This window comes from Dermacentor variabilis, chromosome 4 (assembly GCF_050947875.1).
Source record: "Dermacentor variabilis isolate Ectoservices chromosome 4, ASM5094787v1, whole genome shotgun sequence".
Taxonomy (NCBI): Eukaryota; Metazoa; Arthropoda; class Arachnida; order Ixodida; family Ixodidae; genus Dermacentor; species Dermacentor variabilis.
Genome location: NC_134571.1, coordinates 142936977 through 142955560, shown reverse-complemented (window position 1 = coordinate 142955560; position 18584 = coordinate 142936977). Strand labels below are relative to the sequence as shown.

Sequence of the window (18584 nt, the reverse complement as noted above, 5' to 3'; positions counted from 1 at the left end):
GCCATGTGTGGGTGGTGTACGAAATTCCACTCCCCTGCGGAAAGTGCGATATTGGACCAACAGGCACGTGCCTGGATGACCGGCTTAGGGAGCATCAGAATGCTGTAAGCACTCTGGCAGGCGCTGGCCACTTGGCTGACCACTGCCGTAGATGTACACGCAAACGCTCCCCGTGTTTTCATAACACGCAAGTGCTCAGACGGTTCGCTAGGCGTTTAGATAGGGAAATATTTGAGGCGTATTGCATTCCAAAAGCTGTTAACGGATGTGTGGTTCTCCATCACTGGTACTCACTGATAAAGAGGTGTACCTTGCGAAGAACCTGAACAATGCTTTGTAATGGCTTGCAGTGGGCGCCTGTTGGCTTCGTTGCGAATGTAGTGTTCTCCTACGTGGCACATTCGTTTATGCGTCCGTCTGCGCATTTATTTGAGCATACGGTGGTTTTTTGCATCTTTTCTCTGGACAAAGCTTGTCAGTGGAAGTCTAGCGCTCTGTCCTGTCCCACCTTCTTTTCCGTTAGTCTTGTTGATGCTAGTAACTATGTCACAGCAAATGCGTCAACACCAACTCGCCCAACGTTCTGCAGAATATCAAGTCCCATGCAGTAACATCATTATTATGCCTGCAGGCACAACTTGTCCGCAGTAAACATACTTAGCACCAGTAGGCGTAGGTTCAGGCCTCCCGAGATCACCGTTCTGACACATGTGACGAACTCGTTCGTTTTATCTGAGTGCGAATCCACTTCTGTGCCGAATGCGCAACGAGATATCACATCCATAGTGTAGTGTCCGTAAAACCTGTGAACCACGAAAAAATAGTTACCACACCAGAGAACTTCATTTTCTGCAGCAGGGGAAGGCGGTATTTTATGACCAAAACAGAGCAATAAAGTTTGCTTAATAACGTTATAGAACTATAACACGTTGCACGCAGGTACAAATCCACCTACAAAAGTAAGTTCTGGCTACATCATTATACTCGAAGCCCGCAGGTTATTACCGCAGAAACTGTGTCTACCACCAATTTTCTTTTGGTGTTTTGTACAGTTACGCACCGCATGCTTCGTAGAATCTACAAGAAGCACACATCAGAATAAAAAGGGAAATTATCGAATCTGATATAAGCCTGCAAAGAGAGAATCGTCTTGCCAGTTCGAAGCATTGAACTTTGGTCGGGAAAAAAATGTCACAGGCGTTAGCCAATGGTTGCTTCAGACCAATTATTTGCTTTCACTTCTAATTTGCCCTTTTTCTCTGAAGCACGCACCTGTTGATGCAACTGAATGTCGTGATACCCGCACCACCACGTCCTTCCTTTTTATTGTATACCGAGAGCGCCTATGGGCATTACAGTGGGAGCTTTAAGGACCCAAGAAATTAGAGCAGGTAAACATGACATAGGGTTTACATACATAACTACTCAGAGTGCACTGATTTATTAGAAGCATACCCAGAGCGCACACAGAGCGCAGCCGCTCCAGATATGCAAATTGATCAACTCTCAGCATTCCGAGGAGTTAGAAGACTTAATAGTGCTTGTTCTTCTGCAGCCCAAACCCACTCCATTCTTACTTCCTGTTCAATGGGAAAACAGCAGACTGATAACGCGTGCTAGCATTCTTAAGCTTATTCTCCATAGTTGTCGCCCTCTGCTTCTAGTTCTTAGCGCCCGTTCCTGGTCTGAGTGTCGGCCTCCCTTGGGCGTAACCGCGCGAACGCACTTATGCCATGGCTCGCGCGTTCGTCGTCTTCTTCCGCAGCTGGTTCCGATGCCGCTCATCATGCCAGCGTTGCCATACTGTCCCCCTGTGAGTCGGCGTTATGATGATTTCGGTCACAAATCCTTTGCCTCAATATATCGCAAGATGAAAGCACATATACAGCTGTGCTAAAATTTCTCATTAAGAAGTATTAGTAATCACCGGACACTTTTCACAAAAAACGACATCCCCACCTATCCGCGCCATTTCACCCATTCCCTCTCTATATAAACGCTCTCCATGAGAGCAGTTGTAGCTTTGACGAAGACATTTTTCGTCGTCGAAACGTTGGCTACAGCCTGAGACATCCCTTGTTCTACGAGAACTGTTGCGCGGTGCAAGTCCACATGTTCCTGTGAACCTCTCTGAATAAAAACTAGGTTTTTAATACTATTGATAGAAAATGTGTCGGTGGTATAGTTAAGCAACGTGGTGTCAAAAACGAATTGGATAAACTTCGATTGGTAGGTAGAAAACAAGTGCCTACTGCTTCATCTCCACGTCCGTTTGGGTATGTGCAGCTGTCGTCAGATGAATCGCTGTTTTCTTCGCGCACTCTTGAATCAAGTCAGCCATCTGAAAATAATAGAATAACTTACGTACCATGAACTAGAAAGCACTGTGCCTGCGCCCTACTTCGAGTTTAAGCAGAAGTCCTACTTGAAATTTGAACAGAAAGACTCAGAGCGGCGATCTTACAGAAGTACCCTGTTTTTATCCCTCTAAGTGGAGTCTTTCGTGTTAGGAACAACTTGATTTGAATCAGTTCATTCATGTCGTATATACTTGAACCTGCGCGAAGGGATGTGGACAGGATAAAGAAGAAAACCACTACAGGACGATAGCTATCCGTAAACGCTCATCTTGTCGTTGTTCTTTTCGTTTTCGTGTCCTTTTCCTTCCACGCGGATTCAAATTATATTCAAGGCTTCCGCTAGGCACAGCTGTTTGGTAAAACTGCCTCCAATACCTCACGCTCACTCTTCGCTCATACTCTTCACTTTAAAATGTGGTCACTGCAGTAATAATGCTTTACACTGAGTTCTTATAACTGCAATGATGAATAATTGAACAAGATAGAATGTGCTTTGTCAGATATTTTGATGGAAAATACTGTGCCTACACGGCAGCCCGGAAGCACGGGAAAGAAACGTCCATCCTTGATGGACGCATACTTTCACATGAATGTAGGGCAAAAAAAACTGTTATATGTGGCCACCAGTCACAAAAAGAAGAAAAAGCTGCAGATTTTTGCGCGCTATAAATTTTAATCAGCTAGAAAAACCACAGGGCAGCTTCACACTTCACAAAAGCCGAAACTTAACCTCCAAAACAAATGGCTTCGAGCATAATAGACTAACCATATATTCAACAAGTGCCAACTATTGCTAATTTACTGTCGACAGAACGGCAAGATGGCATCAGAAGGTAAGGCAAGAGGCGCTAACCTTGCGCAGTTTTCCCGTTGTGAAGGCGGGACTGACACTTGGCCGAATTCTTCGCCATGTTTCCAACGGGGTTACGCCAACCGTGTTATCCAGCAGAGGCTCAAAAAACTGAAACGGCTGAAAGTGTTGCGCGTGTCTCAGATAAGCGCTGATTTTGATGCATATTGAACTCACCTATTATCAAAATAAATGACCGAGAACAATCAGTCTGTTGAAATAACCTCTCTGCATGCGCATGTAAGCATGGCGGCATGGTTTGTTCTATGATGCTAACTGTGGTAGCTGTAACGGCATTTCTTTGGTAGGGACGTTTCCGCTAGCATTGGAGTTCTCCACAGCAGTAATTCAGCAGACGATCAAACTAGCTGAAAGTATGGTCATTCGTAGCAATTACTGTAAGTACTTAATTGCATAAACATCGGGATGTGACTGCTAAATTGTGCTTTCAGTATTGGCTATCAATGGGTAACTTGGCCTTGTGCGGGGCATTTATGAAGCTACCAGCATCTATAAACCTAATGTTTGCTGCCTGTCGGAAAACATGCAAGGCTGGAGCTCTCGTGGCCAGCTGTCACTAACGTTCTCTAGCGTTCGCGAAGAAGAGGCCCAGTAGCGAGGTCTTCCGGGGACTCCAAAAGAGCCAACACTTTGTACTAAAATCTGGGATGGCGTTAAGGGTCACGCCAGCCTGATCATCATGTCACATTTATGGCATCACTGCATCGATTTGAGGTTAGTCAGAATTATCGGCGACGTTATCTCGAGCTACACGTTACCAACATAGTTGCTAGGGCAGGTCCCATTGTCGCAACATTGGCTCCTTCGGCATTCGACCATGGTTACTGGCTTCGAGCCTCCATCTTCGTGTGAATTTCTTTAATGTTTTCGTTCCATTTATGCTGCATATCGCCTGATGTCTGCGCCTTCTCTTAAAGGACTACAAAAATAATATCAAGCCGAGCTGTATTTCAAGATCGCATTTCTAAAATAAAGGTTAGTCTTAAGTTTAGCGGATGCTTCATCCGACAGCAAAATCAAAAGAGAGACTCAAGCACGGGGATGAGGCGACATTGAAGTTCCAGCACCTCTTTCCCCTGATTTTGTGGCATTGATAATGTATGCTCAAGATTAAGTTGTTGTTTTTTTCAACGAAATGTGACTGCATGGTATATTGCGCAAGCAAAACACCTAATTTGGACATATCTATAAGTTGTTCTTAACAAAAAACTTCTCAAACGCGAAACGTTTCGAAAATGTGACCACCGACGTGCATCGATGCTGTAGAGGCTCGAAATGCACGACACTAAAATTCAACTTGTATATTATTCTACAATAACGGACATGTTCTGGCTTATGAAATAAGAACAAACATGCTTTCTATAGGCAATTTTTCATGATAAACTTATGCAACTCTGCTACATTTCCCAGTTCACGCTCCCTTTCCTAAGCCCCGGCCTGTGCCCGACTTATTCACCGCTCATCGTAGCCCCCCCCCCCCCCACTGGTATTTGTTCTTCTCACCACTCTGCCTTTTCTTTATTCGCTATTGTGCTGATAATTATGCAAGAGTGACTCGCGTACCAAGGCCGTAATTAAATTAAAACATTCTAACGCGATGTTAAACAGCTGTTTAGTCGTCTTTTCAGAGCGTGGTAAAGCAGCGATAACGGCAGCGAATGACAAAAGATAACGTGACTGGTGCACGTCGCTGGAAGGCTATTACGTTCTGCAGCCTGCAGTGTATAACCGTGTCATAATCTTACGCAAAACCGCGTGATGGCTTTGCTGGCATTTCACAATTAACTCTCTGGAGTTGCATATTTTTTTTCCCGACTGTTTGATTGCATATGCGATTTGAGGCAGAGATAGAGGAACAGAACGTTAGCTGCGGTATGAACGTTCCTGCGTACCGATTGATATGATAGGCACTCCCTCAACAGTACGTCCTCGCGGAATAAATTTCAGCCTCACCATCCTGTCTGGTAAACTCGGAAAATCTTTCACAAGCACCAACTTGATCAAATCCGGTTCTGCCACCATGAGAATCGGTTCACCACCTTCAAAAAATCTGCACAGAGTGCAAATGTATAAAAGCTTTAAAACAGTAAAAGAAAAGCACTTCGTTCCTTTTATGCATTACATTTTCCCACACGAAACTTCCAGCAATAATCTAGCCTCGCATGCACGCACGCACCCAAAGAGTCTGCCCATCTTCTTATACCGCTCCTGGTCCACAATGTGGGGAGGCTGAAATAAACACCAGAAAAGTGAAACTGGTTTTCAATATGTGCACACTGCTCAACATAGGAAAGTACATAGAGGTTACAACAAGAGATATGAAGTCCACAACAAAGTCACCGGCTTGCGCGGCACACGCATCACCGTCACAGCGTACGCAGGAGGAGTGGCTCCATAGGAGCTCCATTTTCTGCAGCATGCACTAGAGGGTCTTCGCGGTGAAGTATCTTTACGTCGTTTCCTCGAAAACGATCTGAACTGCCCGCCCGGCGTCGACGGCCAGCTACGGTTTGTGCTGCTCTCTCCACAGCGGTCTGCTGAGCTCAACGTTTCCTGGTTCCAGCCGCGCGCGTAGTTTTGAGCTTCGATTTTTCAGCAGTGGTTCGTACAGCGGATACACATGCTGCCGCGCTAGCGCGTAAGGTGTTGTGTGAGGAGAAAGGGCATTGCAGTGAAGCCGCGTCACCCTCGCTCTCGCTCTTGGAAGCCTGTGTTCGCCCGTTCTTAGTCCTTGCAAGCTCTCGCCTGCGTTCTAACTGCGCCTCGGTATGGCCAAACCAAAAGTTAGTTTGTGCTTAAGCTTCGCTTTTATGAATGGAAAGCGATAGAGTTCAAAGAATGGCCGCCACCGTCTGGAAGACGTTGAAGTCACGAGCGTTAGGTGTTTGGCTTATTAGAATTCATGTGGGTGAGAATAAAGAGAGGTACACCAATGGAAATGCTCTATCTTTCTTCAAACACACTCTGGTAGTGAACGCATCGGCGTAAGGAGCGCATCTGAGCGTAGCTCCCGAGAAAGGCGGCTCTTTATATACGTCTGCACGCACGCCGCCTGGCGGAGCGATCCACGCCTAGCGCCATCTATCGGAGAAATTGCGCTCACGTGATTAGTTCGACAAACCGTGTTTTTACGATAGATCTTGTCAAGACTAATCGTTTGATACTGGTCCCAATTGTAGACGTCTACCCCTTGTCGAGTTAGAAACCCCTCAAGATACATACTAAATAGGAATTTGCTTCGTTTGGGGGTCAAGGTGGGCCTTTAATGCGGCTTTATGTGCGATCTGTCTACGTTTCAATTAGTAATTCAATCTATACAACGTTTATGTGTTATTTAATCGTGGCTTTAGTTATGTACCACCACCCATAGGGTTTATTTACCTACCAAATTCGGTACACAACTGTCCTCGGATGGGGACTACTTGTTGTGGGAGTATATATAGCGGAATGAAAGTACACAGGGTGTTTCAGCGAACATTTCCAAAAATCTTTAAAAGTTGCCTGTCGCAGATATCACAATTTTAATTCCTGAGCTGGTCTATTCGAAGCGGCGGACAATATTTGCACAAGAAATTGAGATCCATAATCGACTAATTAATAAAAATTCACTTTCTTCCCAGTCTTTAGCTAATTACATTATGGCCCATGTTGCAATTTACAAATTATAGTCGTGGAGTTTGCGAGCCGGATCCACTTGGAACTAATTTTCAAGATGACACCAGTTTCGAGGTATAAATGCCCGAACTTTGGGAAGAAATTCATTGGCATTCCAGTTAATTTGTTAATAAAACCTCGTTTCATGCGCTAAAGCACACAAATACGGCTATTCCTCCTTGCGGACGAAAAGTTACAACAGAAACCATCTGACGAGTAATGTATACATTCATGCGATCACCGTTGAAGGAATGTAGTGATACACCGTATTGCCACTGCAAAAACGTCTCACGTTTTGGGTATGTATTCAACTGCGCTCCTCTCTCGCACTATCAGTATAGTGATGATGTTTATTGACATACCCTTTTAAACGGGGCAGGTCAAAATAGTCACCCAGGCTGCTTTATTTAGTGATGTTTTGCTACATTTGGGGCTATATAGCCTTCCGCCTATATGACATCGATCCTAAATTTCGTGTTTAAGACGTCTATCACTGTAGTGTACCCTTTCCCACACTTGCGAAGGCTCCAATTTAATCTATCTCATCCCTGCTTTTTTCCCCACCAATACTCGAATCGTGTTTTACTTATCTGCACTCCTGGCTGGTAAACTCTTCATTCTACTTTGAGTCCCAGCGTTTCTGAAATGTGAAAATCCTTACGCGTTTCACTGGGTGAACATTTTGGCATTCCATTTCGATGCGCCGACTCGTTTACGACTGTTTCTTTTTTATTTTGCACCATACACATGCCTCAACCTGTGGTGCATGTACACACCGGTAGGTTTTTTGTCTTCGGGCAGCCAGCTCGCGCCTCAAACAGCAAGGCACTCCACTTGGCGTTATCATAGAAATTTTCCCTCCTGATTTCTTTCTTCGCGTTTTTGTAAATCTCCGTGGTCTTCTTTATTTTTTTCATTCTGTCCACTCAATTTATCATCTCTGTTTCTCTCTCATTGTTTATTACTCCTGGTTGTTTATATACACTTTCAGTTACCATGTACTTGGTTGCCCAATTTTCTGCCCTCTTCCTTCATTGCGTGTTTACACTTTTAAGGTACAACTGTTTGTGTACTTTAACCAACCGTATCATTTTGCACATGTTCCTTTGTACTTCTTCAAAACTAATCCCGCTCTGCGCTTCTTCGACTGCAAAAGACGTCGCCCGTATCTCCTTGCACTACCCCATTTGTGGTTTCACCATGGACTCCTTAAGCCAGGTGACCCAAAGTCCTCTGGTTGATCTCAAACGCCGACAGGATTTAGAATTTAAAGCACAGAATTGTATTTGCGAACGTTAGCGCAGCCCGAATCATAGTTTTCTAAATTCCTCTAACAATCTCTTATTCATTGTAGCCCCAAGGCGCTCTATATTTCATTGTTGTGCATTCCGCTTCCCTTCTATATTTAGCTTACTTTAGTGGGCGCTTGAGCAGGTGCTTCCTTCTTTTATGTATACACCCAGATATCCATGTTACTTGACTTGACATTCCTCCGAACGAGCCTCCCCATCTATCGGCGCATGCCGCGAAGCGTGTGCGTGGTGAGTTGTCTACACGTTGTCTACACGTTGTGTACAGACAAGGTTGTATAAATGTGTATTCAGGCAAGATTGCCTGAATATATATGACATTACTTCAAAGCTTCCCTGCACTGGAGAAATTTTAAAGGATTTTGTGTGTCCAAATTGAAGAATGGCGCATACCAGGCAACCCAAGTTGACATCAAATCGGTTGATCGAAGTGCGGCGCATACTCGGCGACGCATACCCCGTCACCGGAGTTGGCGCCAAAGAAATTTGTTCAAAGTGGCTACTACCTAGCGGCACGTACTCAATGATCGAAGTTCATCTAACGGTTCCTTTCGAACACGGATCCCTCACCACAGCAGTTCCTGTGCTCTATATCCATTAAAGCATTGGATACCCAGTGACCTAAGTCGAAACAAACTAACCGAAACAAACATTATAACTCTAAAGAGCTTGAAATATTCCGAGAACGATAAGCGCATTAAAACTGTCCGTCTGAACAATGGTCGAGTGAGTGACAGAAGATAATCCTTTTCATGCCAGTAGCATCTTGAGGGTACTTAAATCACTTTGGGGGGGGCTCTTTGAATATCTGTCTATGTCTCTAACCATTTTCCCTAAGTATTTGATATGTGGCAGTAGGTATGCACTTTTATGGCAAGTTAGGAGACAATGTATGGGCCGCTCTAAATCTCTTTGAGGCCAACTTGGGTAGCAGAGCAATGTGCCGCTGCGTATGTGGTGCGCTTCAATGACAATCAGTCAACCCGTTGCGCGTCAACTTGCTTCACTGGGCATGCACGAGTGCTTACGTGTCGCTCTTCAATAAACCACGTTCGTTCCAATTTGGGTCCCTGGGTATGCAGAACTGGGCGTATGCCAGTAGGTATGTGCCGCAAGGTATGTGCCCCTCTTCAATGAACTTCTTTTGCACCGACCTCGGTCACTAGGTCAGGTTAATTTGTTGTGTGCAGTTTTTCAACGATCCTCTCTGATGCAAACTTGGGTCACTGGATATGATCCACTTGGTATGGGGTGCTCTCAGATAACCAAAACATTATTCAAGTTTCCCTGCTGCTGGGCGGGCTTAATTATGCATTATATACATAGATAATTTTGTTTGAGTACATATTCATTCATGCCGGCCACCCATGCTCGTTGAGCAACGACTGACTCAAAAGTGCTTTCCGTGTGGGTTTCTCGGCAGACTTTGTCTTTTAAGCGGTGAAAATTTTCTGAAGACGAAAACGCAGTAATGCTTATTATGACAAATGCATCGAGAATTGAGAGCCAGTTGCACTACTTTGGGTTGTCTGTCCATGATCGCCCATTATCGCACAGCAACGTTATTATTCTACGGCGAAGGGTCTTGGGCAGTCAAAGTTAACGTAGCACTGCTGCCTCCGTAACCAACTCAATTATTCGCTGCTGTAAAAATAAAACAACAGCCATCAGCTTGCTCTGTTTGCATTTCCTTCTCATTGACGGTGCCTAACGAAACGTATTCAGAGGAGAATGCTCAGGTCACAAGGTCATCGCAAAGGACCCCAATAATTTATGCCATTTTCTGTCTACGCTAGCGCTCGCCCCTGTCTTCTTAATGTGTACCGAATGTGTTGTAAAACGTAAACTTCATTGCAACGTATTCCCACGTGCAAGTATTTACGCGCGGGTTAGTATTGCCATCTACTTACCTTGAGAAGCAAACGTTTGACCGCTGCAAACACAGAGAGAGGTTCATGCTTAACATTCTGTTCCTTCCAATAGTTTCTTTTTCGCACCGAATATCTGCAAATACAACCAGTAAATATCAAATGAACAACCCAGATGACTCGGGCAATTAGCACAAAAAAGCGCATTTATTCCCTTAATGTTATGCGTTCTACACAGGTTGTCTCAGTTCTCATGCATCGGGTTTTCAAAAAAAGATTCAGAGCATTTCCACTATGTGAAAATGGAAGACCAGCGAAGCTGTTTAGCGCACAACACAAAGGTGACCTAGAATATTGAACAAAGTTTCGAACACCACTATTGTCCTAATCTGTGGTCATCTTGGCTATTAAAGTGCGTACACACATTCACGTATCACCTCTGCTATTAAATGTGTCCGTCACGTAAGACAATGAATGGCTCATACGTACCCCCTTAAGCGGAAGCTTTAGCTCGGGTGCTCCTATCTAAATACATGTAAAAGCAGAATTCGTTTTTCTCGGCAACCACTGCACCAAATTTGACGAGGTTTGTTGCATTTAAAAGAAAAACTTACGATCTAGTGACTGCTGGTTTCAGATTTTTGATTTAGGTCGTCAATTTTTTATTAAAAATTGGCAAAAATTGAAAATTTTCAGAAAACGAAACTTTCAAGTTTACAACTCTGTAACTCAGCAACGAAAATTGATAATACAATTCCGTGAACTGCATCTAATAGTACATCTAAAGCGGACAAAATTGATAGGTTACACATGAATGTCAAAAAATATTGTAAAATTGAAATGTAGGTTTTGCAGAACCCTTGTAAATAACGTAACAAATTCACGTAAGATGTAAAATGACGTATCGAATTTATCCGCTTTCAATGATCTGATGGATCTCGTTTACAGAACCGCAATATCTGCTCTTGATGCAGAGTTATGAATTTGTAAACCTCATGCTTCTATTTTTTTCAAACTTCCGAATTTTCGAAAATCTTTTTAACAAAATTCAGGACCTAAATAGAAATTCCGCGACCAACAGTCACTAGAATTTCACTTTCCCTTTCAAGTGCAACAAATTTCATTAAAATCGGTCCAGGGGTTATCTCAGAAAAAATTGGAGGACGCTTAAGCTTCGCCTTCAAGAGTGGAACGCGACAGCGTTCCCGTCGACCCGCCAAGGGGTGTAAGACAATGGGCTACGGCGCAGCGACTACGCGCCCCGCATCGGACGCGGTGAGCGTCGAGCAACACAGCGTTCGGCGCGACAACGAAATGTGCGCCTGAGCAAGCGACGCACGCCTGAGCCTTACAAACAGCTCGTTTCTAAGGCAACACCGCGTTCACTAGAGGCGCTTTTGTACCGCTTTGAAGCATCGAACTCGTTGCTCAGTGGTAACGTCTCCGTCTCACACTCCGGAGACCCTGGTTGATTCCCACCCAGCCCATCTTGGAAGTTGCTTTTTATTTATGAAGTGCCTGCCATGATTTATCGCTCACGGCCAACGCCGCGGACGCCGACGCCGACACCGACACCGACGCCGACGACACCGGCTTTTCAGCGACACGAGCTCCTTAACGCTATCGCGTTAAAACACAAGATAGAACCGGACCTTCTCGAGGAGCGATGGCTAAGCGCTCTGACTAGCTCAGAACTACACGACCAATTATGGGCTATCCAGCGGGCCCGGGCAGCGGTGGAAAGGCTATGCCTCACCGCACACAATGCCCGGGTGGCCTGAGCCCGGGCTGGCAACCTCGCAGGTCCTTTTTCCATTAAAGTTTTTTCCGTCCGTCCGTCCGTTTTTGCGTTTTTACATGTGTTTGAATAGGCCGCGTCGGAGTTGGGCCCGAGCTAAAGCTTCTTCTTAAGCAATAGCTGAACCCTGCGTTAACGCGGATTCCCCATTACAACAGAAGTGCAGCGAAATTCTACGCTGGAATGATGAGCGGCATTGGAGTCAGCCTGGAAGACGACGACGCTCGAGCCCTTGCTGATGATGATAGTTTTTTGCACAACGGAGCCAGCTGTTGAAGAAGACGAAACCGCGAGCAGTGGCACTAGCGCGTTGTGCGGTTGGAGCCGAGGCTTTCTAACAGTCGTTGTTAAAAAAATTTGTACAAACATTTTTTCGAAATCAACTTGCCCTTGTGCCTCGGCCCTCTTGGTGTCCCAGGTGTGACAAGGGTAGTTCAAGGGTGCGTTACAGGTCCCCGAGCCGACAGAAATATGTGCCATTGAGGTTGGGCCCTTTCTACACTATCGCCAGGATCGACATAATCTTTTGTTTTTGTCAACATCTCAGACACAATTTTTTCCAGATCCTAGCATAGCCACCTTTGCTGTAAAAGGACGAGCCATTCTACGCGAAAATAACTAAATTCATATTGTTCACAGTACAGTAGAGTAGCAGCTGTTCCCTGTGGCTACGAAGGTTCCATTCCATTCCAGGTGTCGGTAGAATGAAAGGTTCCAAGCGACGTTTAAACGAGTGAGAAAAAGGTTTATATTCAAAAGTACAATGTTGAATTTTAGAAACACGGCTCCAATTCTCGCAGTACACTACATGTTAGAGTCCTTTCATGTCCGAGCCTTTCTCTAGCAACAGTTCATATCCACATTTAATGGCGCTTATTTCCCTCTTTCACTCATCAAGTTAATTCACTGGCCAATCACAAACGCTCAACCCTTCACGTTCTATCCCGGCCCCAACGTCCCACCGTTTCGCAGTACTCCCACTTTTTTTCCGAACCCCTACTTGCCTCTAACTTCCCACTTGTTTCCAACGTCCCACCGTTTTGTCGACCCTCTTGTCTCCAACGTTGCAGAATACGAGGCAAACACGTGACAAACGGTGAACCCGCCGTTTGAGTTCTTTCCCCGAGAGTCCTTGACAATTACCGTGTCACCAATTAGTGACCTTTTCATGATGGTCAATCTGTCAGAATTCGGAGACTCTCCTACACTGTATTCGGAGGGTGGTGTTGTCTTGAATTCAGCTGTCATTTCAGGGCGTTAGAAAAGCCGAATATCTGGAACATGACTGCTTGTTTGTAAGACTCAGGTGACTCTGGTTAAGTTGCTTTGAGTGAACGACGAGGCATGAAACAGCACCGGTGACAGCTGCATATCTGCCGGTAAAGCATCCTTCGCTCCTAGCGATCGCAAGGCACAACAGCGCAAATAACTTTTTTTATACCATTCGATCTATTTAGCATTTTCTAACAAATCGCTTTCAATTCGTTGCAGTAAACGAACACTGTTCTCCATTAGCACGCGTCAAATCAGTAGGTCCACAAAGATTGGTGCTGGGGCCGAATTTATTCCTAATTTACATTAATAATATAGGTAATTTCATGACTTCTTCGGCAAAGGTATTTGTGGATGATTGCGGGATATAACGACACGTAACCAACACTCAGGATTCTTGTCCCTTGCAGTGCAATTTGCACAGGTTAAGTAAATGGTATCAGAACTTGCGATTTGGAAGAAACCGTAAACAAGAGCCGGAAAGCTAAACCCATTAACGTATAACATGGAATAACACACGTGGAATAACAAGCAAGTAGAATTTATATCCAACAATAAAGTATTTATAGTTATAGTCGGTGCTGCGTTACACCTGACCCCTCAACAGCGGCTAACCGGTCGTGGCAGCTGTAATATACTGTACACTTACCGCGCAGTTTGGGTGCTTCAAACTTAAACATGAATTTCATATAGGAAGGATTAACGTTTGCGTGATCAAAAGGCAGAAATGGCGAGTTGGTATGGAAGCATGGCTAAATTCACAGCGTGCACTACTGGGACACAAGCTAAGGTACAAGAAAAGACAGGACATGGGACCGTGTCCTGTCATTTCTTGTTCCATAGCTTGTGTCTCAGTAGTTCGCGTTCTGAATTTAGCTCACGTTTGCGCGTATTTCAAGAACCTGGTTCTTGATCCGTTTATTTCAAGGCTTGTAATGGCGCGGCCTGTTGCAACGAAAACGTAACAATGAGCAAGAATTCGACTTACTACTGCATGCCCTGTCATTAGCATGCAAACGAAGTGCGGAGAGTACTTAGTTTACTCACAGGTATAGAAGAACGCACAATGTGACGGCGAACAACAGCCACCCGGGTACACCCAGTAGAGACATGTCCTTACAACTCAGCACAAACGCTATTGAAGCTCCGTCAGAGCGTACCCGTCAAGTGACTCAAAAGTACGAAAGTCTGCGTGAAACACAAAACGTATAGGTGATGTTGGAACTCTCGGGAACGCTGATCAAGCCAACTGATGAGTTCTCGGCGGCTGGGCACCACGAAACCAAAAGCGTTCGCTTCCCACTGCTTAGCACATAGTGACCCCAGTGAGCGGGCTGGGCCGACTGTGGCAATAACCCCGTTAGCCTGCCATCGCATTCTGAAGCGGATGTGACTGCCACGCCAGGATGCGTCCTTGGGCGCCTTTTGTGCCAATTGGGCCTGGCGGTCGCGCGAAGAACGATAGGAAAGGAACGAACTAAGAGAGAGCATTACGTCACGCAGACAGCCTGTGTAATCCTACTCTCTGTGAATCCATGACCCTCGGGCTTTCTCCCTCGGAATGTCTGCATAACACGCGACCCTACTTGGCGGTCTCCTTAGGACAAACGGACGCTTTTCTGCGCAACCTCTAAAATTAGGTGCGGCCCGCAGTTGCTCGTAGCACGCTGAAAAATTGCGGTGACGACGTCATAAGAGTGTATAGTTTCAAGAAAACTTGTATTCCGAAAATTAGAGAACCACATTTATTATTTTCGAATTCTTACGTTTTATGTGGTCCATAGCGCAGGGTAAGTACGACCTTTAACCTTTTTGGCATTTTTGGGAAAAAGCTCACCTGAAAATTGTTTATTTCTTTTTTTTTTGTCGTCACCATATGTCACGTATCTTGTATGTTTGTTGTGTTAGCAAAAATTATCTCTGTAAACTATATTGCAGGCAGCTCTTGGAAAGAGATTTTGTGAACAGCAGTTTTCCTAGATGTCTCGTTCGGTCATGAAGTGCATACATATAAAGATCAATTCAAATACTGGAGAACATGCTGCTTCATATTATAGTAAGGAGGGATAATTCAAGGACCCCTGGCGCAAAGGTGGTCTTCTTTTTCTTTTGAACGTAACGCTGGCTTGGCGGAAATCGCTTAAAATCGTCTTCTAGGTTTTTCAGATTTAGTTCTGCCAATTGCCCTTGTCGGTGCTCGTGAAATATTTGCCCTAATTGCTTGATTTACGAGCCCAACCCAGTACCCTCCTAATGCTAGGTTTTAGCAGCTTACGTTTAATACTCGTCGCAACCGGGCCGACTGTAGAACAACGAGCGACACGCCGATTTGTTTCAATTGCTCTCGCATTGGGCAAGCCTAACGACACTGCTGCCGCATTTGGTCATCGTTACCGTGGTGGCAATTTTGGAACTATTCAGCATTGTAATTCATTAACGTTAAAGTATGAAGTAATTGGTTCTGTATAATTCAAAGTATAACAGAGCAACCCTTCTTGAACAAGGACGAAGCCTAGTACGAAGCCTTTTATACTATGAATCGCCCGGAACAACGCTACCGCCATATTGCTTTCTAATTTCAGGCTTTGCACGGTGACGGCCGAACTACTACCTCTAGGGACAGCCAATCACCCTAGGCCCTACGCCTTCGGTCTCGTTCGCCGCAAACTCATCTCTCTTCCTCACCGTCGTTCATTACTCCAAAAATCGAGCCGATGCATCTTCCGGATTTGAATCTGTATCGTCGATCCAATGACGATATCCTTTGTTAAAGCTCTACCTACCAGCAGAAGCCTTTTAAACACTACGGTCGATGGCGTCCCAGTTAAGTCTCTAATCGACACCGCAACTTAGCTGCGTCTAAAGAACGCTGTTCTTCGTCAAATATTGTGAAGAAAGACCGGATTGTGGGCAAATGCCTATTTCTTACTGCTACTCAGGGCCACACCCTCTTGGTTCATGAGCACGAATCATGGGTTAAGAAGCGGTTTAGCACTGACTTTATAGTGCCTATAAAGGCCTGTTAAGGTCTCTTGTACCTATAAAACTCTATTTCGGTCCTTTATAGTAATGTATCTCTATTCGTTTTATTTTGAGAGCTAGGAAAAGCATTATCGGGGTGGTCGCTTTGTTTCAAAAACACCTTCTTCTTTCCACAAGACCTAGCAGCATTGACAGATGATGTTAATTGAAAACGCACCACAGGCCCTTTTCACGAAGTAGTTTCCTCTAGAGGAACGAAATGGCGCTTTTCGCCTCTGCCTCAGACGTTCCCGCTGCCTCAGTCGATGGCACACGAATGCGAAACCGTTACCGCTTCTACCCTGCTGCCGTGCAATTAGCAGCCGGCAATGCGTCTGAGTGATCGCTAAATCACTGCTTTGCATTCATGCCGCGAATGTGGCACGGTAGTGAGACGGAATCTGCAGTAGTTGGTTGCGAAAAATTTCGGCGGAACACATCTCACGATGATTGTAAGCGGCAATGCGTTAGCACTAAATCAATATAGCCTCACAATCAATTGCCACCGTCGAAACGACACGTATGCATGAGGCATGTACTGCAGCGGGACTCCTTATTTGCGCGTCCCTGAAAGCTCGGCGGCATCTAGCGCCGCCACCGAAGTGAAGCATTGCATGTATTCTACAGTTGCGAGTGAGATATGCGACTTTTATTTGGTAACATTATGACGTTTACAATGGAGTGCCAGTGCTGGGTTTTCAAAGGAGCTCCGTGCAAACTCAGATGTGAGTGCGACGCATCACCATTCCGGAAGCATGGCGGCTCAGTGTTCCCGATATTATAATGGTGTCTGCATCTATTCCGCATGCACTGTGTCCGATCGTTGTAGACTCCCCTCATCACACACGCACACACGCACGCACGCACGCACGCACGCACACACACACATACGCACACACACGTATAACTTAGATCTGCATCAGACTTAGATCATAGAACTTCAGATGACGGACAGCTCTCGCCCGCTCGAAGAACGTGTTTTACCGAAACTCATATCGCTACAATTACAGCCATCATTTGACAAAAAGGACGCTGCGAGAAGCCGCCCCGACGAGTTAGAGCTTCGACAGCCATTTTGTGAAACTTAGGAGTCACGCAAGCAGTGCTTGTCAGCACGTGCGCGTTCTCCAGTGAGGGACGAGAGCGAATCAGTTTGCTCGTGCTACCGACTCATCCAAACGTTAATGCGTCCAAGGGCAGGTTATTTGTTCACGGTCGTCAGAACCCTGGAAAATTTTCTCTCCTTGCATTATATTTCCCAACGTTCTTTGTATGGTGTTGGATATGGCGCAGCTCCGCTGCCGTAGCCCGCAGGCCTCAGTGCTGGCTAGCAGTGTCCAGTCACGGGGCGCGCCCCACCGCTCGCGCTTTCCTCGACGTCTTCCTTTCTAGCACTATCCTTGGTGTCGCGGAACCCGGCAGCAGTCCTCGCAGTACCAAACAGCGGCCAAGTCATCTCGATTTCTGATCTAATGTTTCACCACCCCTTTTTTTTTCTGAATGTCTCAATGGCCTCGAATGCCAGTAAACCAAGTGAATTATGCGTCTAAGCCTTCGGCCTACATGCGATTGCTTTCTGCTGACTAGGCCTGCACACCTCTAACAGTTCCATTTTTTTTTCAATACTAATAATTGTGCTTCTATCATGTCTTTCCAGAATGCTCACCGGGTGACAGAGGTCATATCTATGGGCAATGTGGGTGTGCTTCAGGCGCGCAAGCGTGTATTTACCTCTATCGAGCTTATCATCAGAACCAAAAAGACAAGATCCAATTGTCATGAGCCGTGAAATTCTGCAAGCTCTATGGTTCTCAAAATATGTTTCTCTTGTTTGCTTTCTTAAACTATGCTGACGCATGCCCTAGCAAACGCACTGACAATTATTCGGTTAAACCAGGTTTTTCTTCGTTGCCGTTATGATAACGAGTCATTGGCCTTATCCGCCCTCATATGTTGAATGCGCGGTTAAGTTCGTGTTTAAGGAATTATTGCCTTATGTTGCGATGACAGCCATTTTGACAGTCTATGAGCACATCAACGTTAAGGCCGAAACGTGCCAACACAAAATCTCTTACTTATAGTGTTAAACCCAGACCCTGAGCTCTTACTAATGCGCGACGAATGCCCGTACTAATGTCAGCAGTGCATGTTTCAGCTCATGTTTATTATCTGCTCCCTTCTTGCCACATTTACCTAAGTCATTCGGATTTCCAGCTGAGGCGATATAAAAATGTTACGGGAGCGAAACCTTTTCTTTTATTATCGATAGATGTAGAAACATGTGTTGCGCCTAAAAAAACTGTTTTCTTTTTTTTTTTGCTGGTGGCTATCCTTTGTTCCTCTTGGAAAAGAAGAAGATACTTGAGAAAATGATTGGAAGCCATATTTCTTTCGAAGGAAATCATTAAGGAATTCATGAAGAGTACCTAT

The 18584-nt window shown here is 45.2% G+C and overlaps 1 protein-coding gene across 1 annotated transcript in view; it reads right to left on the bottom strand.

The window, feature by feature from the left end:
• LOC142577995 (cytochrome P450 3A24-like) overlaps positions 1–14501 on the bottom strand; it is a 36060-nt gene extending 21559 nt beyond the window's left edge. Inside the window, exons 1-7 of the mRNA XM_075687422.1 lie at positions 14181–14501; positions 10106–10199; positions 5408–5460; positions 5185–5281; positions 3214–3330; positions 2253–2341; positions 658–803 (exon numbers count right to left, since the gene is read on the bottom strand). Coding sequence (XP_075543537.1) covers positions 658–803; positions 2253–2341; positions 3214–3330; positions 5185–5281; positions 5408–5460; positions 10106–10199; positions 14181–14245 — 661 coding nt within the window. The 5' untranslated portion in view covers positions 14246–14501. The remainder of the gene's footprint in view (positions 1–657; positions 804–2252; positions 2342–3213; positions 3331–5184; positions 5282–5407; positions 5461–10105; positions 10200–14180) is intronic.
• Between the last annotated feature and the right edge of the window lie 4083 nt (positions 14502–18584).